The 21,399-nt window shown below is 40.3% G+C and overlaps 1 protein-coding gene across 3 annotated transcripts in view; it reads right to left on the reverse strand.

The window, feature by feature from the left end:
* Hhat (hedgehog acyltransferase) overlaps nucleotides 1–21,399 on the reverse strand; it is a 297,519-nt gene that overhangs the window by 135,962 nt on the left and 140,158 nt on the right. For all 3 annotated transcript variants that reach the window (XM_077802805.1, XM_077802804.1, XM_077802803.1), the window contains one exon: nucleotides 7,762–7,797. In XM_077802805.1, coding sequence (XP_077658931.1) covers nucleotides 7,762–7,797 — 36 coding nt within the window. The remainder of the gene's footprint in view (nucleotides 1–7,761; nucleotides 7,798–21,399) is intronic.

The raw sequence follows: 21,399 nt of genomic DNA on the forward strand, positions 1-21,399 counted from the left end.
AACAGAGAGGGTAAAGAACAAGGGGAGGATCGGAAGCCCAGTCTTGCTGACAGGTCTGAAGACAAGGTAGTTATTCCTCACCCCATGAAAGCTGGAAACCTCCCTTCTAAATGGGGGCCCTTCCAAGCCTACATTGTGAAGGGAGGAAATGGCTTTTCCCAGCTGTAACAGACTCTCCCCCAGCTGACCACACTCCTCACAGTGCCAACTGCCATAATGCACCATCAGGTAGCTGCCTCCAAGTTGGTGTTGACACATAATTACATCTCTTATACACCAAGAAGAAATTAAAGGATAGTTCAGGGCTATTGTGTTGGTTGTCAGAGGAATTTTCCTGGGGAGGAAGCACAGGCCTGGGCCACAGATCTCCAGCTTAAAATGGAAGAACATGGTAATGGCCAAAGTTCAAAAATCCCAACTTCAGTAACTGCTGGTGAAATTAGTCAAACTGACTTTCAACTAGATCACATCTTCCCCACCTCCTTAAAACTTTTGGCTCCTCTTGCATTTAAAATGGTACCCAGTTCTCATCAATCTGACCCTTCCCTCTTCCTCCAGCCTCACCTTGGGACTCCTAGCTCTTCTACCCTCCCGCCCTGGAATCCCTTCTGTTCCCCACATATACTCTTCTCTATTTGGGGATCTGAGGCTTGCCCTTCCCTCTTCCTAGAATAGTTTAGCCCAGATCATCCCCTGGCTGCCATATTCTCTTCACTCATCTCTCAGCCCAAATTACCTACTCTTAGAGATTCTTCCTACCCATTTTATCAAAGCGTACCTGCACCTGTGCCCTCCATAACATCACAGGGGAGAAAGAAGTACTGTAATTCCTATTAAAAATGGCTCGCAATAACTAGCCTTTATCAAGTCCCCACTGTTCCCAGGCAGAGATCTGACTGAGTGGACACAGCCATCCCTTTGTATCTTCAGAGCACTGGTTCCAGGAGACCCTCCCCCCATAGTCCACTTTCAAAATACCAAGATCTGCAGATGCTCAAGTCCCTTATATAGAAGGGCGTAGTGTTCACATATAACCTACACACATCCTTCCATACACTTTCAGTTATCTCTAATCTCCGTGTAGTCTCTAATACAATGTCAATGTTATGTCAAGAATTGGTGTACTGTGTGGCTTAGGGAATAAGGGGGGAGTCTGGACATGACCAGTACAGATTTAATTTTTTTTAATGTTTTTAATCTGCAGTTGGTTTAATCCTTAGATGAAGAACCTGCAGATACAGAAGACCAAATATATATATTAAACCTCAACTAGGACTGGGTGAGTTTTTAAAAAAAAAGACAAAGGTGGATATTTTTTTCCCCACCAGAAAGAGAAAGTAAGGGGTAAATACAAGATGCAAAGGTCAAGGTGCCTACAGGATTTGGAAACTGGGCACAGGGAAAGACAGAGCAGGGACCCAGCCACAGGGAAGCATTAGCTTGTCTTTAACACCTGCCTTCGTTTCTACTATCTGCCTCTGTTGGGTCCTGGTCTGGGATCTGGCTTTCTTCACTCTCAAGTTCTCCACTTTTATTTAAAGCACCCTCTTATAAGAGCACCACACAGCTCACTAGATTCTGGTTTTCACAGGCCTTGGGTGGTAATGAAGGAAGAAAACTGATACCACAGCCACTTCAAAGAATATGAGTTTGCAGGAGGGAGGAATAAAAGAGACCTAGGGCTCCTTCAGGTACCACTTTTCCCCTCTGGTTGCCACTAAGAGATGATCAGTAGTGTCTAATCAGGACTGTAAAAACCCAGACCCTAGGCCGAGCTTAGGTTGGAGCAGGACTTTGTAATATCATTCAACTTTATACACCTCTATTGAAAATTATTTACTCAAACAGAAGTGGGCTTCTGTATTCTTTTTGCAAAACTAACAAATCAAAATCCTTTGTATCAAAGCCTTTGAGTTATCACCTCTTAGTTAAATATGTACACATTGCCTTTCTCTCTTGGTGGATCCAGAAGACATGTGTGCTTTAGCTGTTCTTAGGCTGCTAGACTGAATACCAACGCTAACAATATGCCCATTATCCAGATCATATTTGCAGGACAAATGCCTTAACTTCTGTTTCCAGAACAGCTCAGAGCACTAACAGGTCTCAATGATCCTAAGAGAACAAAAGGAAGATAACTGTTCATTATACCTGTTATGGTTTGGATCTGAGGTGTCCCCCAAAAGATAATGTGTAAAATATAAAAATTTAGAGGTGAAATGACTGGGTTGTAAGAGCCTTAACCTATTCTATGATTCCACTGATAAGAATTAACTGGGCAGTTAACTCTAGACAGGTAGCATGTAGCTGAAAGAAGTAGGTCACTGGGGATATATATGCCTTTGGGGGTTATATTTTGGCCTTGGTGAACAGTTTTCTCTGCTTCTTCACTGCCGTGTCCTGAAATGCTTTCTTCCTCCATACTCCTTCACCATGATCTTCATGATTTTCTGCCTCATCTTGGGTCTAGAACAATGGAGTCAACCATCTCAGGACCTAGACTTCTGAAACTCTGGGTGCCAAATAAACTTTTCCTCCTCTAAAATGGTTCTTATTAGGTCTTTGGGTCACAACAGGAAAAAAAAAAGCTAAAACACTGCCTCTTTTCCTCTCAAAAGTCCTTTAGTCTAAATGAATCTTTCATTTGACTGTTTGGCTTATTAAAGACATCAGGAAAACTCTTTTGGATATCTCAGACATCACACAACCTAAGATATTCTTCCAATGATGGTGAACAGATATCTCCACCAACACTGAATATTACAATTAACTACAACAATTGTTTACAGCAGTCAGTTTGGTAGTACAGGATAAAATGAAAAACTACACTGTGATCCATAAAGCTCAGAACCCCGATTTATTTTTTACCCCCAAACGACTCTTCAATTCTTCTGTAGAACTAGATTTATTAATAGGTCAGACAGAGTGTCAACAAGGAAAAGCCAAAGGCAACAATGTCAGTTTTGCTCATTTCAGCACTCCGTGAACCATCCATTCACACTTTAATGACATTTCCTTCCCTTCTGACAATTCAAAGATACTCCAGAGCCTGGTAAAAGGCCAGCCTGGACCAAACTCCAGAAGAGGAAGTAAGGACAGCACAGGAAGTGAACAGCCACCCTCCCAACCTGGCTACCTTCTCTCTTCTTCAGAATCAATCATGCTTCAGAAGGGCATGTGCTGTTTCACATAAATGCTAGCACTTGTATAGGAGTCAATCTGCACTATACCGAATGCCACTCCATATGTAGAATCTGTTTACTTATCAAAAGAAAATTATCTTCCAAGAACCATATTAACTCCAGAAATCTTCTTAAATAACTTCAGGGCCATGCAAGAGACCCATGGCCTTTTTCTATTTGCTTAAGAAGTATCAAAGGAAGGATTCTTACACTCTGCATTTCTGCTAACAGGATAAAGACATCCTCCCGACTACAGAAGGAGCAGCTCTCATGGACACACACATCTTTGGAATAAATACAGAAAGAATAAAGAAAATTTTGTGAGGGGGGATAAAGCTTGATCCTTATTTGAAATTATATATAGAAAAGAGATTTAAATGCAAACAATATATATATGAATACTTTTCTGATTTTTAAATATGTAAACATAAAAGCAATGAAAAATTAGAAAAAGGAAACTTGAAAAATTGAATGTTTTAGATAAACCAGGAGAAAGGTTGCTCTAGGTCCTCTCGTAGCAACCTGTATCCCTTAAACTCATTCTCTCATCTTAGGCAGGAGGATTGTTTTGAGCTCAGGAGTTCAAGGCCAGCCTAGGCGACATAGCAAAATCCCATTTCTTAAAGGGAGGGAGTGGTGGTAAGGCCAGGGTACAATGTAAGAATCAAAAAACCCCACGAATCCTTTTTTAATTCTTTGTCTAAGCTACGATAGATTTAAACAAGCTGCTATATTATCTATAATAAACAGCTGTTTTATTCTAGAATCTCTTTCCAAGTTGGTCATTTCCTTGCTCTCTTTTGTAGTGACATATGAAGAATTCCAGCCAACAGTCTTCTCAGGTTATTCTCAGGTGACTTGTGATCCCGGCTTTCTCAAAGTCTTTCCTTTGATTGCCATAAGATGTGGAAGGCTTGAGCCGAGTTTTCCCACAGTCGCCATTAAGCACCTATACCCAAAACGCTCACATTTCATTCAAGGTGACAGCTCCTTCCTGCCCCAGAGCTCAGAGCAGCACTCCAACAACTCACAAGGAAGCCTGTTGCTTTGTGCAGTTGCCCAGGCCGAGATCACAGATAGGGCTCTGGGGAAATTTACATCACTCCAGAGAAGCCAATGTGACTTGCATCAACGTAAAAGATGCAACTGATTAATTTTAGGCATGTTGCAGTTTCTTTTATGCAAACACTAGGCATTCAATATAGTCTGTCAAATCGGGGAATGCTTTAAGAGCTCGTTGGAGCCAATATATGTACTTAATCTAGAAACAAAAGCAAAAAAATGATGCCAATTCTTCCCACATTTCTTGTGCAAAGGGAAATATGTTTTCCTCCCTTAGATTTATCAGGTGCCATCCCCTTGACTCTTACAACCCCTAAGGTTTCCTCTAGGAGTAGCTTTGCAGAAAAATGCCATTGCTCTCCAGAATAACCATGGGACCAGGGACTGCCCCCTGGCAATCAGACCCTGTGCCTCTCTACCCAACTGAAACCGCTTTCTCTGCACCTAAAGGGCACTGAAGAAGTTCTGGTAACTAAACAGAGTTTCTCCCATTTAAAAAAAAAAAAACAGTCCATTCAACCCACCTTCTCCATCAGCTGTCCTCATTTTCCTTTCACCACCTCATAGTTCAACTCCTTAAAAATAGTCATTTCCTTTCCCTTACCTCCCACTCGACTGGACCTCACCCTCTTCAAACTACTCCAGGGTCATAATTCCAGTGAAACAGTTCTCAGTAATGGATTCAGTCCTAAATTGTGTTCAGTGCCCAGACTTTACCTTCCAATTCTGAAGAACAAAGAGCTCATTTTCTTTTTCTTTTTGGGGGGTTGTGAGGTAACCAGGTATTGAACCTGGGGCTGCTTAACCACTGAGGTACATCCCCAGTTCTTTTTACACTTTGAGACAGGGTCTAATTTAGAATTATGTATATTTGAAATATATATTTATTTGAAATTATATATATGAAATGAGATTTAAATACAAACAATATAGAAAACAATATATATATATGAATACTTTTTCTGATTTTTAAATCTTTAAACATAAAATCAATGAAAAATTTAAAAAGAACTTGAAAAACTGAATGTTTTAGAGAAACCAGGAGAAAGGTTGCTCCAGGTCCTCTCATAGCATCCTGAAGTAAAAGGGAAGCAGGACCCCAGAGTCAGACCACCTTTTGCTCAGACCACAATCTTAGCAAGCAATAAACTCAGGAAAGTCTTTTAATCAGACATCTATTTTTGCAAATGACAGTTATCTCAGACATATCCAAGGTTGATCTCCAATTTGTGATCCTCCTCCCTCAACCTCATATGAGTTGCTGGGATTGCAGGCATGCACAACCACACCCAGCAAGGTGCAAATAAAGCCAGCTATCCAGAGAACTGACTCTGTTCCCAGAAACCACCTCTATCTACCCATCTCTTCACTCCCTCCTGCTGCTCCCAAGGTGGGAGGAGGAAAGAAAAAGGGAATCCTTTTGAGTCTACGTTGTTGGCCTGGGGACATGGGGATGGCTGCAAGAAGGAGAAACTGACCTCTCATTCCCCGATTAGGAAAGTAATGCATGTGTTGATTTGCTCTGCCCCTCCCAGAGTAAGGGCAAGAAAAACTCTAGGGAGATTGCAGGGCAGAGAGAAACCCGACTCCCCAGTTCTCCTTGCTTCACAGATCACTGAAGAAAGTGACTAGCTAGAGCATCTTCCAGTATCTGATCCCACAAGGCCAGGACATGGTGATCCCAGCACCAGCTACATTACAGGCACTTCACTACTCTTCCCTTTTCACAGATCCAACATAGGAGAAATGATGGGAATCCAGACGAAAGGGAAACAGGACCCCAGAGGCAGACCACCTCTTGCTCAGACCACAAGCTTAGCAAACAATAAACTCAGGAAAGCCTTTTAATCAGACATCTATTTTTGCAAATGACAGTATCCCAGACATATCCAAGTATGTGGTGCATGCTAGAATTGTGAACTATGTGCTGCATAAGTCATGGGACAACTTCAATTCAACTTACCCTCTGTCTCATTTCATTCACTCCTACCACAAATGTTGAAGGTTAATTCTATACAAGACTCTGAATTTAACCATTAATAGGTACTTAACCATGACCCTCTGCCCTCAAGTTAGAGAAATTAAGTACAAATTTGCACTCATCAAAAGGCATTAGGTGAGCAGTTTCAAGAGTTTTCCAAAGCATCAAAGCCACCAAGTCAAAAATCCTAACCATTCCATGAAATATATACAGACACTTTTTGGTCAGTTGAGATAAAGATTTCTCCTGCCTACTTTTTCATGACTGCTGGTAACTATCTCTGCTACTAAAATTAATTCACCCTTGGTGTATCAAGAAAAGATTCTTTTTTGTGATTGAACTCCTGGAAGAAAACAGCACAATCCATATTCCCACAGTCTGGGGTAAGCAAAGGAGACTTTCAAAATGTGCATCCTTGGAGTGAGGCTTGAAAAAGAAGACAAGGTGCCCGTGACCTCTCTTGGACACTGCCATATGCAATCCAGTAGAGAGGGTAAATAAAGGTGATATGAATTCTGGACATTTCCCCTCAGAGAACATCTTGCTAATAGATGGTCATGCATTATGGGAAAATGAACCACCATAACATCTATACAAAAATTGCAACCGACCTATAGAGCTTAGCAGGCTATCTGAATGAAATAGCATTTAAAAATCACATGTGCAGATCACTATACATAATCACGTACAGTTTCCCTATAATCTTTACAGTGGTTCACTTCAACAACCATTATTGCTTCCTTTATTTTTTAATAAGCATTTTAACTATTTTTTACCATTTTTAGAGTAATACATGCACAACATGAAAAATTTAGGAAATTCGGCAAGTTGATGGGTTGGTTTTTTTTTTTTGGTTTGTTTGTTTTATTGTGTGTGTGTGTGTGTGTGTGCGCGCGGTACTGGGGATTGAACCCAGGGCCTTGTGCATGTGAGGCAAGCACTCTCCCAACTGAGCTACATCCCCAGGCCAAGTTGATGTTTTTTTAAAATCACATAAATTCTTACAAGTACTGTTACAATTTGGTACATTACCATTTAATCTTTCTAATAGCTACTTGAAATGAATATGCCCATAAGCCAACTCTGGTAAAAATCACCAATAAGCTAGGGTATAAATGGCCATCTGTAATCTTTCAATTATGAACAAGATATTTAACAGTTTTGAATATACTAAGCATTAAATTCAGCTTGAAAAGATTAAATTCAATGGAGAAACATTAAATGGTCTGTTTAATGTCTGAATAAGCTGACACTGCTTCCTTTTCTATTTGTCTTTCCAAAAGCCTAGTAGTTAGAATCAAGATCTTGGTTAACTATTAGTTCAGATACAAATCTCTTTAAACATAGATTTCCTTGATTACTTAATCATGTGTGATTGTGGTAAACAAAAAAAATAGTTTTAGCAGTTTTTCTTTTTTACAAGTGTATAATTACCATTATTTTATCAAGATATTTAATGAGGATTTATTTTCTATTACAATTTTCCATAATAGAAATGCTATTCAATGGTATTAAAAATAAAAAATACTGACTTACCTGATTAAGAAATTATGTAGTCCAACATCAAAATGCCTGTTCAGAGAAGGAAAAAGACAAGCATATCAACAAAACAGGTTTACAGAATAGTAAACTTGACAAAAAATACGTATGTATATATGTATGTATATATATACATGTATATATACACACACACACAAAAATATATATATATATATATGCACACATTCAAATCATGATGAAGAAATGAATTACTCCATGGCAGTGATTCTCAAAGTGTGACTCCTTAAGTAGCAGCAGCATTATTGTTGGAAACGAAAGTGTCCAGATATAATGATTCCAAATTTCTAGGGATGGGGCCCAGAAATTTATCAAGCCCTCCTCGTGATTCTAATGTCAAGCCATGGCTCTCTGAGAGCAAGGTATCTCAGCAAGTCTAAGCTCTCTAAAAATCAAGGTCATGCAGGTGGATTTCAAGGTACCTTCCACTCTGTTTTCCAATAGAGGAGACCTGTTATAATGACAATTTCCTCAGATACTCATTTCCTCAAAAATAAATGAGACATGTTTAGAAAGCACATAATACTAGCCAACAGCAAAGTGACCCTTGTGAGGTTTCGCCCTGGTCTTCAGAGCTTCCCCCAGGTGAAGTCCCTGCAGCTTTCCACCTGGAAAGACCCCAGTTTCATAGGTGGGTCTGTGTTGAGCAGGAAGGCGAAAGAGCAGCTCCACCCACCAGAGCCTTTAGTAAGACCTGCGCAATGGTGGACCATTCACATCACAACCCTCCTACTTCACCCAACTGACTTAGTGCATACAAATGGCATTGCCCTGGTTTGTTCAATTAGCTTGCTCCTCCTGAACCAATTGCCTTCTCTCCCTTTGAGTGCGACGTTGAGTGAATTATGATGCTCCTGTCCATAAGGCACAGTTCATGCTCATAATGCCTAGAAGATGGTTATCATGCCCCATCCACAGACTCACTTTCTAGGTTGGCAATCGGCCTGAGGAATACTGAGTTAATTCTGTCCCTTTGGGCAATGGACACAGGAATTCACTCAGAGTGGGGTTCGACTTTCCAGGCCCTGACTGTCCCTGGCCTTTCGCTCTATCCCTGGAGCAACCCAGCAGGTTTGGCACTTCACCCACTTGACAAACACCCAGTGATTACGCACATTACAATAGGATTTCTTGTGGGATACCTTTAAATGACAAGGTTCTTTTATGCATATAGATAACCTCAAAACCTCAAAGCCAAATTAGAAGGTACATCATTCACTACATACCTTACCTGAAAAAATTTAGAAATTCAGGAGAGATGGGATTTAAGATACACAGATTCCACTTATTCTAAGTCGTCTGCCCAAGCCATTCTCAAAAGGGAGATATACCTATACTAGGAGTGGACTGACTTGTTACATTAGATTTTACATTGGCCTGAATGAGATGCCAAGTTCTTGCGCAATAATATTTAATAAAATTTTCTTAATAAAAAAAAACGATCCCTCCTCTTAAAAACCAAGGGTACTTAGCATAGCCACAAAAGTAAATATCTGCACTTCAGGTAGCAAGAGTAACTTTGCCAGATCTGCAATATGGAAGGAAGAAACATGTGCAGCTTTAGACAAAGATTTCCGTTTCCTTCGCTCATCCAAAGTTTATTCAGCTCTTTCAATTACATCAGCTACAGACGCAATAGACTTATTTCAGGACCACAGAACAAAACAGACACGGAAAGAATCACTACATACTCAGTATAATATTGGAGTAGGAGGGAGAATAATGAAAAACCGAAAGAATAATGAAAAACCATTACAAGTTACTACTTATTGTTTGGAATGTGGCAAGCACTATGTTCAGTACTCACATATGCATATAATTACTGCTGCAACAGGTAGTGGTACCCAATTCACTAGTGCAGGAACTAAGGTTCAGAGAGGCTAAGTAACTTGCAGAGCGCATAGTCGGTAGAAGACAAAGCTAGGAGTTAAATTTAAGTTCTAAAAGACAGGAGTTATTTATTCTTCCCAAGTACCCTTCTAAAAGCACAGGCTCTCACTACTTCTCAGTACTGCTAGATGAAAATGGTAGTCATTTTATACACAGATCCCTTCTCACCTACATGATTCTGCTTCCCCCTACATGGCTACCCTGCTCCAGGTAAGCCCACCTTCTTCTGCTCCCTTATGCTCATGTGCTCTGCAGGATCTTGGTATCAGTCAGGCTCTGGAAATTTGATTCACTTCTCTGGGCTTCAGCTTCCTCATTGGGGAAATGGAGAGAACTTATTCACAGGCAACTTAAGTGATATATGTAAACATGGATTAGCAGAGTACTTGGTACACAGGAAGTACTCGATAAATGTTCATCTCCTTCCTTATTTTTAATGGAGCTCCCTTCCCAATAACTCATTGAGAGAAACTAACTGTATAAGAGGGACATAAGATGACTTACACTGTGGCCCAGAAAGGGAAAATACTCTTCCAGGACCCACCAAGGGCAGATAGAAAGCTGAAGGCTTGGGAGGGGCAGGGCCTCCAAGTGACCAGCACAGAATTCAGGAAATGGCAGGACAGTAGGATCAGGCAGATCTTGAAAGCAAGCATGAGTACAAAGGGATGACCTCATCCTGTCTGCCCCAGACATATGCCAGTGCACACACCACTGTATGCTTAGGGTCTATCTGCACAGAAGTGAGGGACTGACACATGCTGCATCAAACTCTCATGCATGTGTGATTGATTACAGAGGGAACTAGAGACTGGAGCAAAGGAGGGATGTGTGCTTATGATGGGAAAGCATAAAAAGAATAAAGAGTTGGCAATCCCTTGAAAACTGAAGTGAAACGGAGAAGATAGAGGGTGGAATTAGCATCAGAAAATGCAACAGGAAAACAGTAAAAGGAGGAAATCAAAGCTTCCTCAACGGCATAAGCTAGTCTTACATCTTTATGCATCTATGTTGACACTCTCATTCAATAAATACTTTGTGTCTTCTACGTCAGGTGGGTACAGAGGTGAGCATTGTATCAAGGCCCCCAGCTCTCATGGGGCTCACATTCTGGAAGAGGGAAACAAAGCAGTGCATAAATAAATTGTATCTGATAGCAACAAATGCCAGTGAGGCAAAAGGATAGCGTGACCAGCCCCCACAAAGGATCAGTAAGACCTCCTTGAGGGGGGTATATTTTTTTCTGTACAGTTCAAGGACAGCTGTACAGAAACCAGAGGAAGAATATTCTAGAAAGAAAGACATCTAGGGTATGGAACCAAGTGGGAAAGTGGGACCCAAACTGAGAAGGAATGAAGCAGGCTAGAGCTGCCAAAAGCAGGACAACATAACCAGAGCACAGTGTACAAGAGAATGGGGACAGGCTGGGTTTGGAGAACTGAGCAGGCACCTGATCTTACAGCCTTGTGCATAAGAAGTTTTAGTTTTAGTTTTACCTGAACATTGATAGGGTAACATAACAGCAGAGCAAGTTTTTAAATTTGTTTTAATTTCATTCTTCAGAGGAGATGGAGGTGGGGGGTGGGGCGTAGCATACTTTTGATGTAGGACAGAGGAGCCTGGACACCCGAGGAATTAGTAGGAAGCAGGTTTGCTGGCTGCAGCTGGTTCAGAGTATGGCTTGTGCTCGAAAATTTTTTCTTCTGAACAATGAGTCTAGAAATTCTTTGAACTTTATACCTAGTGGGAAGAGGGACTTGGAGGTTTACATTTTACATAAAATTATTTAGTCTACAAAAAAGTATTTCTTTTTCTTTGAGTTCACAGAGTACTTTTTGTCTCATTTTTTAAGATTAGTCAGAGGATTTACCCATTTTTCCACAAAATCAGAAGTAACATGAAATCCAGGGACAAACAGCTTTTGCAAGACAGCAACAGAAAATAGGAAGTCTAACCACATTTAAGCTCTTTTGCAGAAATCTTTGCTGATATTCTGTTGAAAAGAACAATTATGGTGAGGGTCTCTGGAGAAGCTTAATTAGGATTGTTTGATTTATGGTTCTAGAATGTCACATTGGATATCTCACAGACAGTGAATGGTAAGAGGAATTGGGGCAGGGAGACAATAGAAGATCGCTGCAGTACATCGAGAAATAACCGAGCATGGCAGGGGTGGATCCAGATATGATTCTGTGGTACAGTCAAAAAGATTTATTAATAAATCCACACAGGTGTGTGCGGGTATAATAGAGCACCTCTAAAATTAAAAGCCCCTATCTTCCCAATTTCCAGATAACCAGTATTCCTCCATCCCAGCTTCCTCATACTGAGGATGGAACTGAAAAGATGTCCCTTTGGCCCATTGGTGGGCATCATTGGAACTGAAATTATGAAAAGTATCTGGCTAGCACAGCCTGATTAAGTCTACACAACTACATTTCTTTCCCCCCACACTATATATTTTAACCACTTCCGCAGGGTGGAATGAGGTAGATTAGCTACCTTCCCAATTTGAGGGAGACTGAATTCCCTTTTCCTTTTTATAATTTTTCTCTTGTTTCTGATGTTGGGCAGAAGCACAACCAAATCATCTCTCAGAACCCTAGCAGGACCTCTGTCTTAGAGTGCTGGTTACGGAGAGAGCTGGGAAAATAAGGAAAAGAGAATGACCTTCAAAACAGCTGTAAGTGCCTCCTATTGCTCAATTTCAAATCAGGAAACCTAAATGAGAACTTAACCAGATCTTTGACTTCCTACAGAACCTCCAGAGTAATACCTAAGGACCCACGCTCAGGCCAAGGGAATGAAATGGTCCTCGGACTAGCTTAATTTGGAAATGGTTTGCCTGCTGGGAGGGCTATAAATCACAGCTACATTTTTTCTTTTTATAATTCACTTCCAGTGGTAATACACACAAAATAAAATTTACACAAAATTTTAAGCATTTGTAAGAGTACATGTCAATGGCATTGAGTACATTCGTATTGTGTTAGAGATGTACCTTAGTGGTACATTGCATGCTTAGCATGCACAAGACCATGTGTTCAATCCTTGGCACCAAAAAAAAAAAAAGTAGGGGAAAGCATATTCACATTACTGTGCTACCATCACTGTCCTTCATCTTCAGAACTTTTCCATCTTCCCATACTGAAACTATGCCCATTAAATAATAAGTCATCTTTGCTGCTGCCTCAGGCCCTAGCAACCACCATTCTTTGTTTCTATAAGTTTAACAATTGTCTGTACCTCATCTAAGTGGGATCATATGATGTTTTCCCTTTCGTATCTGAATGGACACAGGATTTTAAAAACAGGTTTCACCTAACTCATACCAACATCATCATTCTCTTAAGATCCAAAGCCTCCAGAATGATGTGGTCAGAACTTCGTCTCCTTCCATTTCCTGTTGCCCTGTAGCATGAAGGGAGTAGCTAACCAACAAGAGTCTTCCTCCTTCTCTACCTATAACATGTGGTCTGGCTACTGGACACTAAGCTTTATCACCCCATCCATCCAGTATTTAAAAACTAAACATTCAAAATTGCATTCACGTGGTAGAATCTAACAATCTCTGAAAAGCAAAATTTTTCTTCCTTATGTGACTAATGGCCAGGAAATTATCCATTCTTATAATACACATGAGAGATTTCCACTGGAAAGCACATTTTAGACTCTGAGCTACGTCTCAGTGATAATTGTTTTATAACCAACTGATGCATGAAGGTTTCAACCCAAAGTGTCAGTCTCACTAAGAACTAATATTCTAACTCCAGACACAGGTCAAAGAATAGACTTCTCATAACCATCTCTAAATGTAAGCGCCTTCATGGAGACTACATAATATGGTAGAATTCAAGAAAGTTTTAATTTAATACTGCCTCCCATCTTCTTTGGATCATGTGGAAAAGAAAGGCAACGCTTTCTAAGAGTAAAGGGTTAGAGTTTCTCACTGTGAGGGCAGGCACAGCATACAGTGGAGGGGCGAATGTTAGTAATCTTGGTCCACACACACGCAGTTCTCAATACGTGCCAGCCACTCTGGAGCTATACACATATACACAGCAAGTCTTTGCAACAATGCTACAATGTGAGTGCTATTATTATCCCCAATTTTCAGAGGAATAAATAGGCATAGATAAATGACTGTCCAATGGTCATAGTTAGAGGTAAAGCCAGCATCTGAACTCAAGCACATTCCATCAGTCTAGAGTTCCCCGAGGAAAGAGGTCCCCTTTACTCACTGTGGCAACTCAGGCAGATACAACAGCAATATAGACCAGATGCCTAGCATATGTGAGGCCCTGGGTTCAATCCCCAACACTAAAAAATTAAATTAAAGCACCTCAAAAAAAACACAATTTGCAAGGAGGAATCATTGTACATGGAAAACAACTAGGTATATTCCTGACTTTTATTGAGAATGATCAAGTATTGAGAGATCAGGCTGCTCACCAGACTTTTCTAAATATATCAGGAAAAAAAAATTTAAGAAGTTATTCCCAGGAGTGTAAGAGTGATTTGATATTAGAAAATCTAATAATTTATCATAAAACTATTGAGAGAAATCATTTTATCATTAATTCAGAAAAAGCATTTAATGAGACCCAATATCCATTCATGTTAAAATGGCATTTAAAATTTTAGTTGTTGGCATAAAAATATATGTATGTACTTCAGACCCAAAAATAGCAAATTACTTCAAGGGACAATATTAGACACTTTTCTACCAATGTCAGGAGTAAGACAAAGAGGCCCGCTGCATCCACTATACTGGAATTCTCTGTTAGAGATGCAGCTAAAAAAGCGCTCAAGTCAGAAGAGGCAAAGGAATGAAAGAGGAAAAAGTAGAATTCCCCTATGTGCATATGATGTGATCATGCACATGAAAACCCAAAGGAATTACAGAAAACAAAGAAATTTTAATAGGTTAAATATAAACATGCAAATAGCATTGATATTCAACTTAAAACTAGTAGGAAGAGAAAACCCTATTAGGATAGAAAAATACTGAAATACTTAGGTATGGATACCTTTCAGGTTTGTATCTATGATAAAATTATAAAAACCTACCAAAAAGATACAAAACTAGGCTCAAACTAATGGAAAGGCATAAAATATTTTTTGGATAGTCATAGAAATGTCATTTTCCTCAAATTAATTTATAAATTTGATCCCAATAAAAATACCATCAGGATCTGTGTGGACACCTCTGCAAATTTATTATAACATTCATTTGGCAGAATAGTCAGGGAGACTCTGGATACAAACAGCAAAAAAGGAAAATTAAGCCCATTCGTCATTGGAACATAGTACTGAGGGTTTCTCATTAAAGCAGTGCCGTGCTGGTACATGAGCAGGCAGAACAAGTAAAACAGAATGGGATAATCCACGAATAGACCCAATGAGAACCAAAAATTTTAGTACTAAGGCAGCATCTCAAATCAGTGGGTCTGGCCAGCCACACATGCAAATGTCACACTGGATCCAATTCTCATACCCCATAGTGGGAAATAATTTTAAGTGGATCAGACATTTAAATGTAAAATATTAATTTATTCAAGTACTGGAAATATTTTTTGAAGGGGAGGTGAACTTTACCACCTGGAAGTAGATAAAATTTACTCAAAACTCAGCCATCAAAAAGAAGTAGTAAAATTTTCAACATCAAAATTTAAGAAAGAATCTATCTCCTATATGACCAAAAATCATTAAGAAAAAGAAACAGACAACACTACTTAGGAGTTCTAAAACTAAAGAACAGGCTAAGAAAAAACAACCTACAAAATGAGACAAAAAAAAGACATGCAAATGGACCTTTAACACATGAAAAAATAATCTTGTTCATACTAAATGTGCAAATAAAACAATACCAACTCTATCGTATTTTGTTTTTTTGAGATGACACAGAATCACTATGTTGTCCAGCCTGGCCTCAAATTCCTCAGCTCCAGTTATCTGGCCTCCGAAATAGCTTTGACTACGGGTATGTGCCACCACACCCAGCTATCATTTGTATCTTGCCCATCTCCTAAAGGTCTATGTAATGAAGGCATGGTATCCTAGCTCTTAGTGCCATTGGAAGGTGGTGACACTTTAGGACTCGAGTCCTAGTAAAAGGAACCTTGGGTCACTGAGAATATATCTTTGAAGGGGATAGTCGAACCTAGGTCCCTTCTCTTTGCTTCCTGTATGCCATGAAGGGAACAGACCTCTTCTACCACACACTCCAGCCATGATACACTATACCACCACAGGCCCAAAGCAACGGGGTCATGCAACCACAGAGTGAAACCTATGATACCATGAACCAAAATAAATCTTTTCTCTTTTTAAGTTGATCATCTCAGGTATTTTGAAAGTTACAGGGATGAAAAACTGATTAACTCAACTGTATTTCTCACCTAAACTGTCAACATTCTAAATTTGGCAACATCCTGTGTTAGAGAGGCTGTGGGAAAATAGGTAGTCTCTTACTTTGCTGGAATGTAGAATAGTGTCATCTCTGAGGAAACGCCAAATGGTGTCATCGCTAGGACAGAAAAGTTGGCAGTAAGTCAATTACATATACATTCACCCTGCAATGATGCAATCTCCTTTGTAGGAAACTATACCAAAGAAACACTATCACTCATGATACAGAAAGTTGGGAACGTTGGCTCTGTCATCTTAATGTAAAAAAAAAAAAATACAATTATTAGAGAGATGAGGTTGCATGGTGATCGAGCAGCCTATGGGCGAGGAAAGCAGGCTCTTCCCAGGAGACATGGAACCCTGTGGCAGGGCATGAAAGTGACACCAGGTACCACACAGGCAAGTAAGAATTCAGCAAAACATTCAACAAATGGTTAAAACCCAAATGTGTTCTAGCATGAAAGTCTAAAGCCCCAGACAGAGGAGTGCTCATATCTGTTCACACACTTTTCTCCCTGGGCCTTCATCCAGCACTTATGAGAAAGACTAGGGGTAAAGACTAGACTTGACGGCAGTTTTTGTTTGGTTTTTTGGCAACAGTAAAGGACTGGAAACTATAACTTGAATCTGGAATGTTCCCCCAGGGGCTCATGCATAAAATGTTTGTCTCCTGCATGGCACTTTTGGAAGGTGGTGGAAACTTGAAGAGGTGGAGCCTAGTGGCAAGGACCCTTTTTCCTCTAGCCTTGTTTTTACTTTATAGCCAGGAGATGAGCAGACTGCCCTGCCGTGATGTGCTTGCTGTCTTACAACAGGCCTGAAAACCATCATGAACTGGAACCTCCAAAGCCACGCATCTTGTATGATATTATTAGACATCCAGCTTTTTAGCATGGTAAAAATATATATATTAAAATGTAAAGTCAAAGCAGGTAAGAAAAAACTTGCTAATCCTATATTTGGGTTGGAAATAAGAATAAATTCAGAATTGTTTTTCTTAAAACAACTGCCCTCCCCAATGTGTCCACTGAAAATGTGTAGAGGGGAAATAACCAACCTAGTAGTAACGAGTCTCCTTAATCTTGGATTATGGTTTCTAAAACCCACCCAACAAACTCCTTCCAGAAATGGAAGATTCCAGTGTTGGACAGCAAATGTACAAGAACAGATCTCTGGAATTGACTTGGGTTCCTTCTAAAGAACTCAGAAGTGGGGCTGTGATTTCAGAACACAAGCAAACCAGTGAACTCCAGAAATATCTTCTGATTTAATTTTCTTATATACATGCAAAAGGTCCCTCAGGAACTAAAATTGGAAGAAAATGAGTAATTTTCTTTTTAGCACTCTATGCCAAGCACTGTACTAGGCCCTCTATATTATCTCTTAATTCTCTTAAGAGCCCTAAAAAATAGATTCCTATTTTAAGAAGCCTCATGTCCTTATTCCTAGTCACATAACCAATAAACTGCTGGTTCAGGATCTAGTAAGGCATATCAAATGCCAATGTTGGTACTCTTTCCCTTCCTATATTCAGTCACTCATTATTTACCACAAGCTTAATATATGCCAAATTCTGGGGATTCAGAACCGCATAGCATACAACCTCTGCTCCAAGGAGTAGAAAGTCCAGTAAAGAGATGGCAAAAATCAACAAGAATTTCAATATGGTATAATATCCTTTCCCTTGATGGACTATAAATTCCAAGAGTGCAAGAACCAAAGCCCAGAACCTACACCAGATCCTCAATAAATATCTATTGCATAAGCCAATACTGGGCCAATGTAATGGGTGAACGATACACTGTAATAAGACCCCAATGCCTCTGTATGCTCTGGCAATTACAACGGTACCCTGCAGATGGAAGATGCTCAAAAGTGGTTATTTAATACATCAATAATTATATATAAAAGCATAAAATAAACAAGAATGTGTTTATTCCTCTGCAGTAAGAAAGTTACTAAACTCAAGCACAATTTTTCTTGTCACCTAGTAAGAAAATAATCTTTCATGGCCACTCACACACAGAAAGCCAGGATTTCCTTATGGGGAGATATAAGGAACATCAATCCTATGCAAATTCTTCTTGGTTCCTCCCAGAAATAAAAGTTAGAAATCCTGTGTGCATATCTGTGAGATATTCAAGATTCTGTTGCCTGAACATCAACCGACAGCAGCAATGGGAAGGTAGATTTCAGTTTGATATAAACTGCAGTATCCACAGGAGACTGTAAACTTCCTATTACTAGATGAGTATGAGCTCAGGTAGCACAGGGTGTTGAGAGGAAACTTGGAAAACTGAAAGGGGTCACCTTTAAGATTGTTTCTAGCCTCAGGCTTCTGAGATCAAGTTCCAGGGACATTTAAAAAAAAAAAAAAAAAAAAAAAAAAAAAACATCTCCAAGTACCAATGCTCACTCCCAGAACCTCGGCTCTCGTCTGATGACTATATCAGTGGATTAGTAGAGTGTGCCTGGGCTCATGCACCTGCTGTGCCCCTGATGGTTTATTTATAACAATTATGACTGCCATACTCATTAGAGCCTCACAGTGCACAATAATGAGGCTTGTGAAGCCTTGTGGTGCTGCCCACACTCACAGAGCATGTGGATTTATGTGCCATTCCATTTAGAGGCGACTGTGACAAAGGAACCTTTACACTTCACAGTGCATGTCCATGATAGAACATGGGCCAGAACCCGTGGTTGGTTCCAGGATTTGTTCTGGACTACCATGCTGCCTGCCCACCAAGTCCTAGTCCTTCCTCCCAGGCCGAGTTTGGCTGTTTGAGAGCTAGACATTAAAAACAGCAATGAATTGTGGCCAAAAGCTGCAAATGCCAAACAGCTAGTGAGGACAGTTTTGGAAGTCCTTGTTATGGCCACTTAGCATGACACATGAAGGGTGATATTTATACAAAGTACCACATTCAGATCATAATCCTTGCCTTTGTCTCTTCAATTTACAATTATCATAGTCTTTCAGCTGCACGGTCATTTATCCCATCGGTAGGCTGCCTGCCGGAGTTTGGCTTTCACATTCCTGCCTGGAAACCGACTTAGAGAATGAGGGGTAAAAACTAAACCAAATCACTAAGAAAGTTTACCCCTAGACTCAAGAGGCCCCGATTAAGCCAGATAGTCCAGGCTAATTTCAGAAAGCAGAAAAGGCCTTAGAGCTGAGCTAATCTAACCCTTCCCTTGATTGATGAGAAAGCAGGAGGAGGAGGAAGATGAAAGCATTTGAAACCCATCTAGTGGTACTGTATACTCAGAGTCTAGTGGCAGAGCTGAGCTAGTCTGTTACACTCCAGTTGCTTGTTCGAGAGGGTGCCACAATGCTACCCTGTCTTGGCCTCAATCAACATCTATTTTCTCAGAATGGCTGAGGCAGTGATTGGGATAAGTTTCCCCATGATATCCTATGCTAACTGGCATTATCAACCATGTCCAGTTCAACCTGAAAATGCTTGTGTTTTTTTGTTTGGGGGGGAGGGTTTAGGTTACCTGGTAGACATTTGTTTTTCAGTTTGAGAAGAGAAATGACTTGCTTTGGAACTCAGATCTCACCCACTGTGTCCAGTTCTAGTAAAACAATCAATTCTCATCCCTACCTTCAGTAAGAACATGAGCAAGGCATGCAGGCTAAGCCAATCACTGAGGTTGATCTACCTCAGGCATTACAACTTGGCATGACCATGATACCACTGCTATTTAAAAAAAAAAAATTAGGGACTGGGGCTATGGCTCAGTGGTAGAGCACTTGCCTACCATGTGTGAGGCACTGGGTACACAGTACCACAAATAAAATGACTTAATTTTTGAAACGCATTCCTCATTTATGTCTATAATTTCTAGACTAAAACAGATTTCTTTTTATTCCAAAGAAGATCTCATGGGAACATAAAATGCAGCTATAAAGAGAATCTTAATTGTTGGCTTAGGGCTATGGATAAGGATTCCTTTATATTGATGAAATTAAAGCACCTATTATTGGGGTGGGAAAAAAATCTTGCACTTTAAAAATATGTGGTATCCAGCAGCTTGGGGAGAAGGTCTCATGTTAGGGTCTGTAAACAAGTCAGGATGGGGCCTGGCATTTTGCCAGAGGGAGTGGTTTGTGAAGTAACGCCAGCAAGCCATTAAGTGTGGAGATTCCTTATTGGTTGACTGCTGTATCTAGTTTATGTTAATTAAGAGAAGCTGTGTGGAATGTATATATACCCCTCCTGCCCTACAATAAACGGCTCCCACTCCTGCTGTATCAATCTACACAAGTTGCTCGTCACCCCCCCCCACCCCCGGGTTATTTTGCAGCAGTCTCAGATCCAGGATCCAGCAAGACAGAACACTGGATATGCCATTTTTTTAAACTCTTCTATTCTTCTAAGAACTAACTAGCCTGTAGCTCAAGGGTGAAAGTCTATGAAATTACACTTCCCAGATTCTCTTTCAGCTGATTTCTTATTAAGTTTTGCCAGAGTTGGGAATATTCAGAGATGGCAGACACAGATTTTTCTAGCCACTTCTACACTGGAGGCCTCCTGAGACCCTACTTGGGCACTACAGGCAGCTGAGCTCAAGTTGCAGCAACTTCCCATAGCCTTCCCAGCCTTCACCCGCCCCATACCCCCCAATGATGATGAGCATGTGCTTCTGGTTCCCTATACTGAATCCTTACCACTCAAAATACCTAGAGTGGTTTTTCTTCCTAGCCAAACACCAAAGAAATAGATGGATAAAAGATGGCAAAGGTGCTGGAGCGAAAGGGAGAGGGGAGGTGACAAGGATAGAAACATGTGTGCCTGGCAATTTGAAGCACCTGAAAAGGGCAGAAGCTAGGGAGAATAAGTCTATGGGCCACAGTCAGAAGAGAGGAGGAATTCATTTATTTAATATGTAAGGTGGCCTACTATAAACCAAACATACTAGATGCTGGGGAAATAAAATTGAATATCAAGAGCACAGTGTTCCCCCAAGGATCCAGTCTAGTGGAGGAAATGTAAGAATTACCAACCAAGGTAGAAAATACAAAATAGGAACCGAGCATGGGATGTGTGGAGCTCATGCAAGGGTATTCCTATTACACCAACATAAGGTATGGCAGAGTAAGGACGCAGGAAGGGCTTCCCAGAGGAGGTGACACTCTCACTGGGTTTTGAAGGATGCATAGTAATTAGATAGCCTGGTGGGAGGTATTTCCCAAGCAACATGTCCATTCCAAGTACTTAGATTCCTGAAACTGAAAGCCAACTGGCAATGTCCCCCATAGAGCACCTAATGTTACTGATATGAAGGGGAGGTGGCTCCAAGGCCAGA

This window comes from Urocitellus parryii, chromosome 9 (assembly GCF_045843805.1).
Source record: "Urocitellus parryii isolate mUroPar1 chromosome 9, mUroPar1.hap1, whole genome shotgun sequence".
NCBI classification, from domain to species: Eukaryota; Metazoa; Chordata; class Mammalia; order Rodentia; family Sciuridae; genus Urocitellus; species Urocitellus parryii.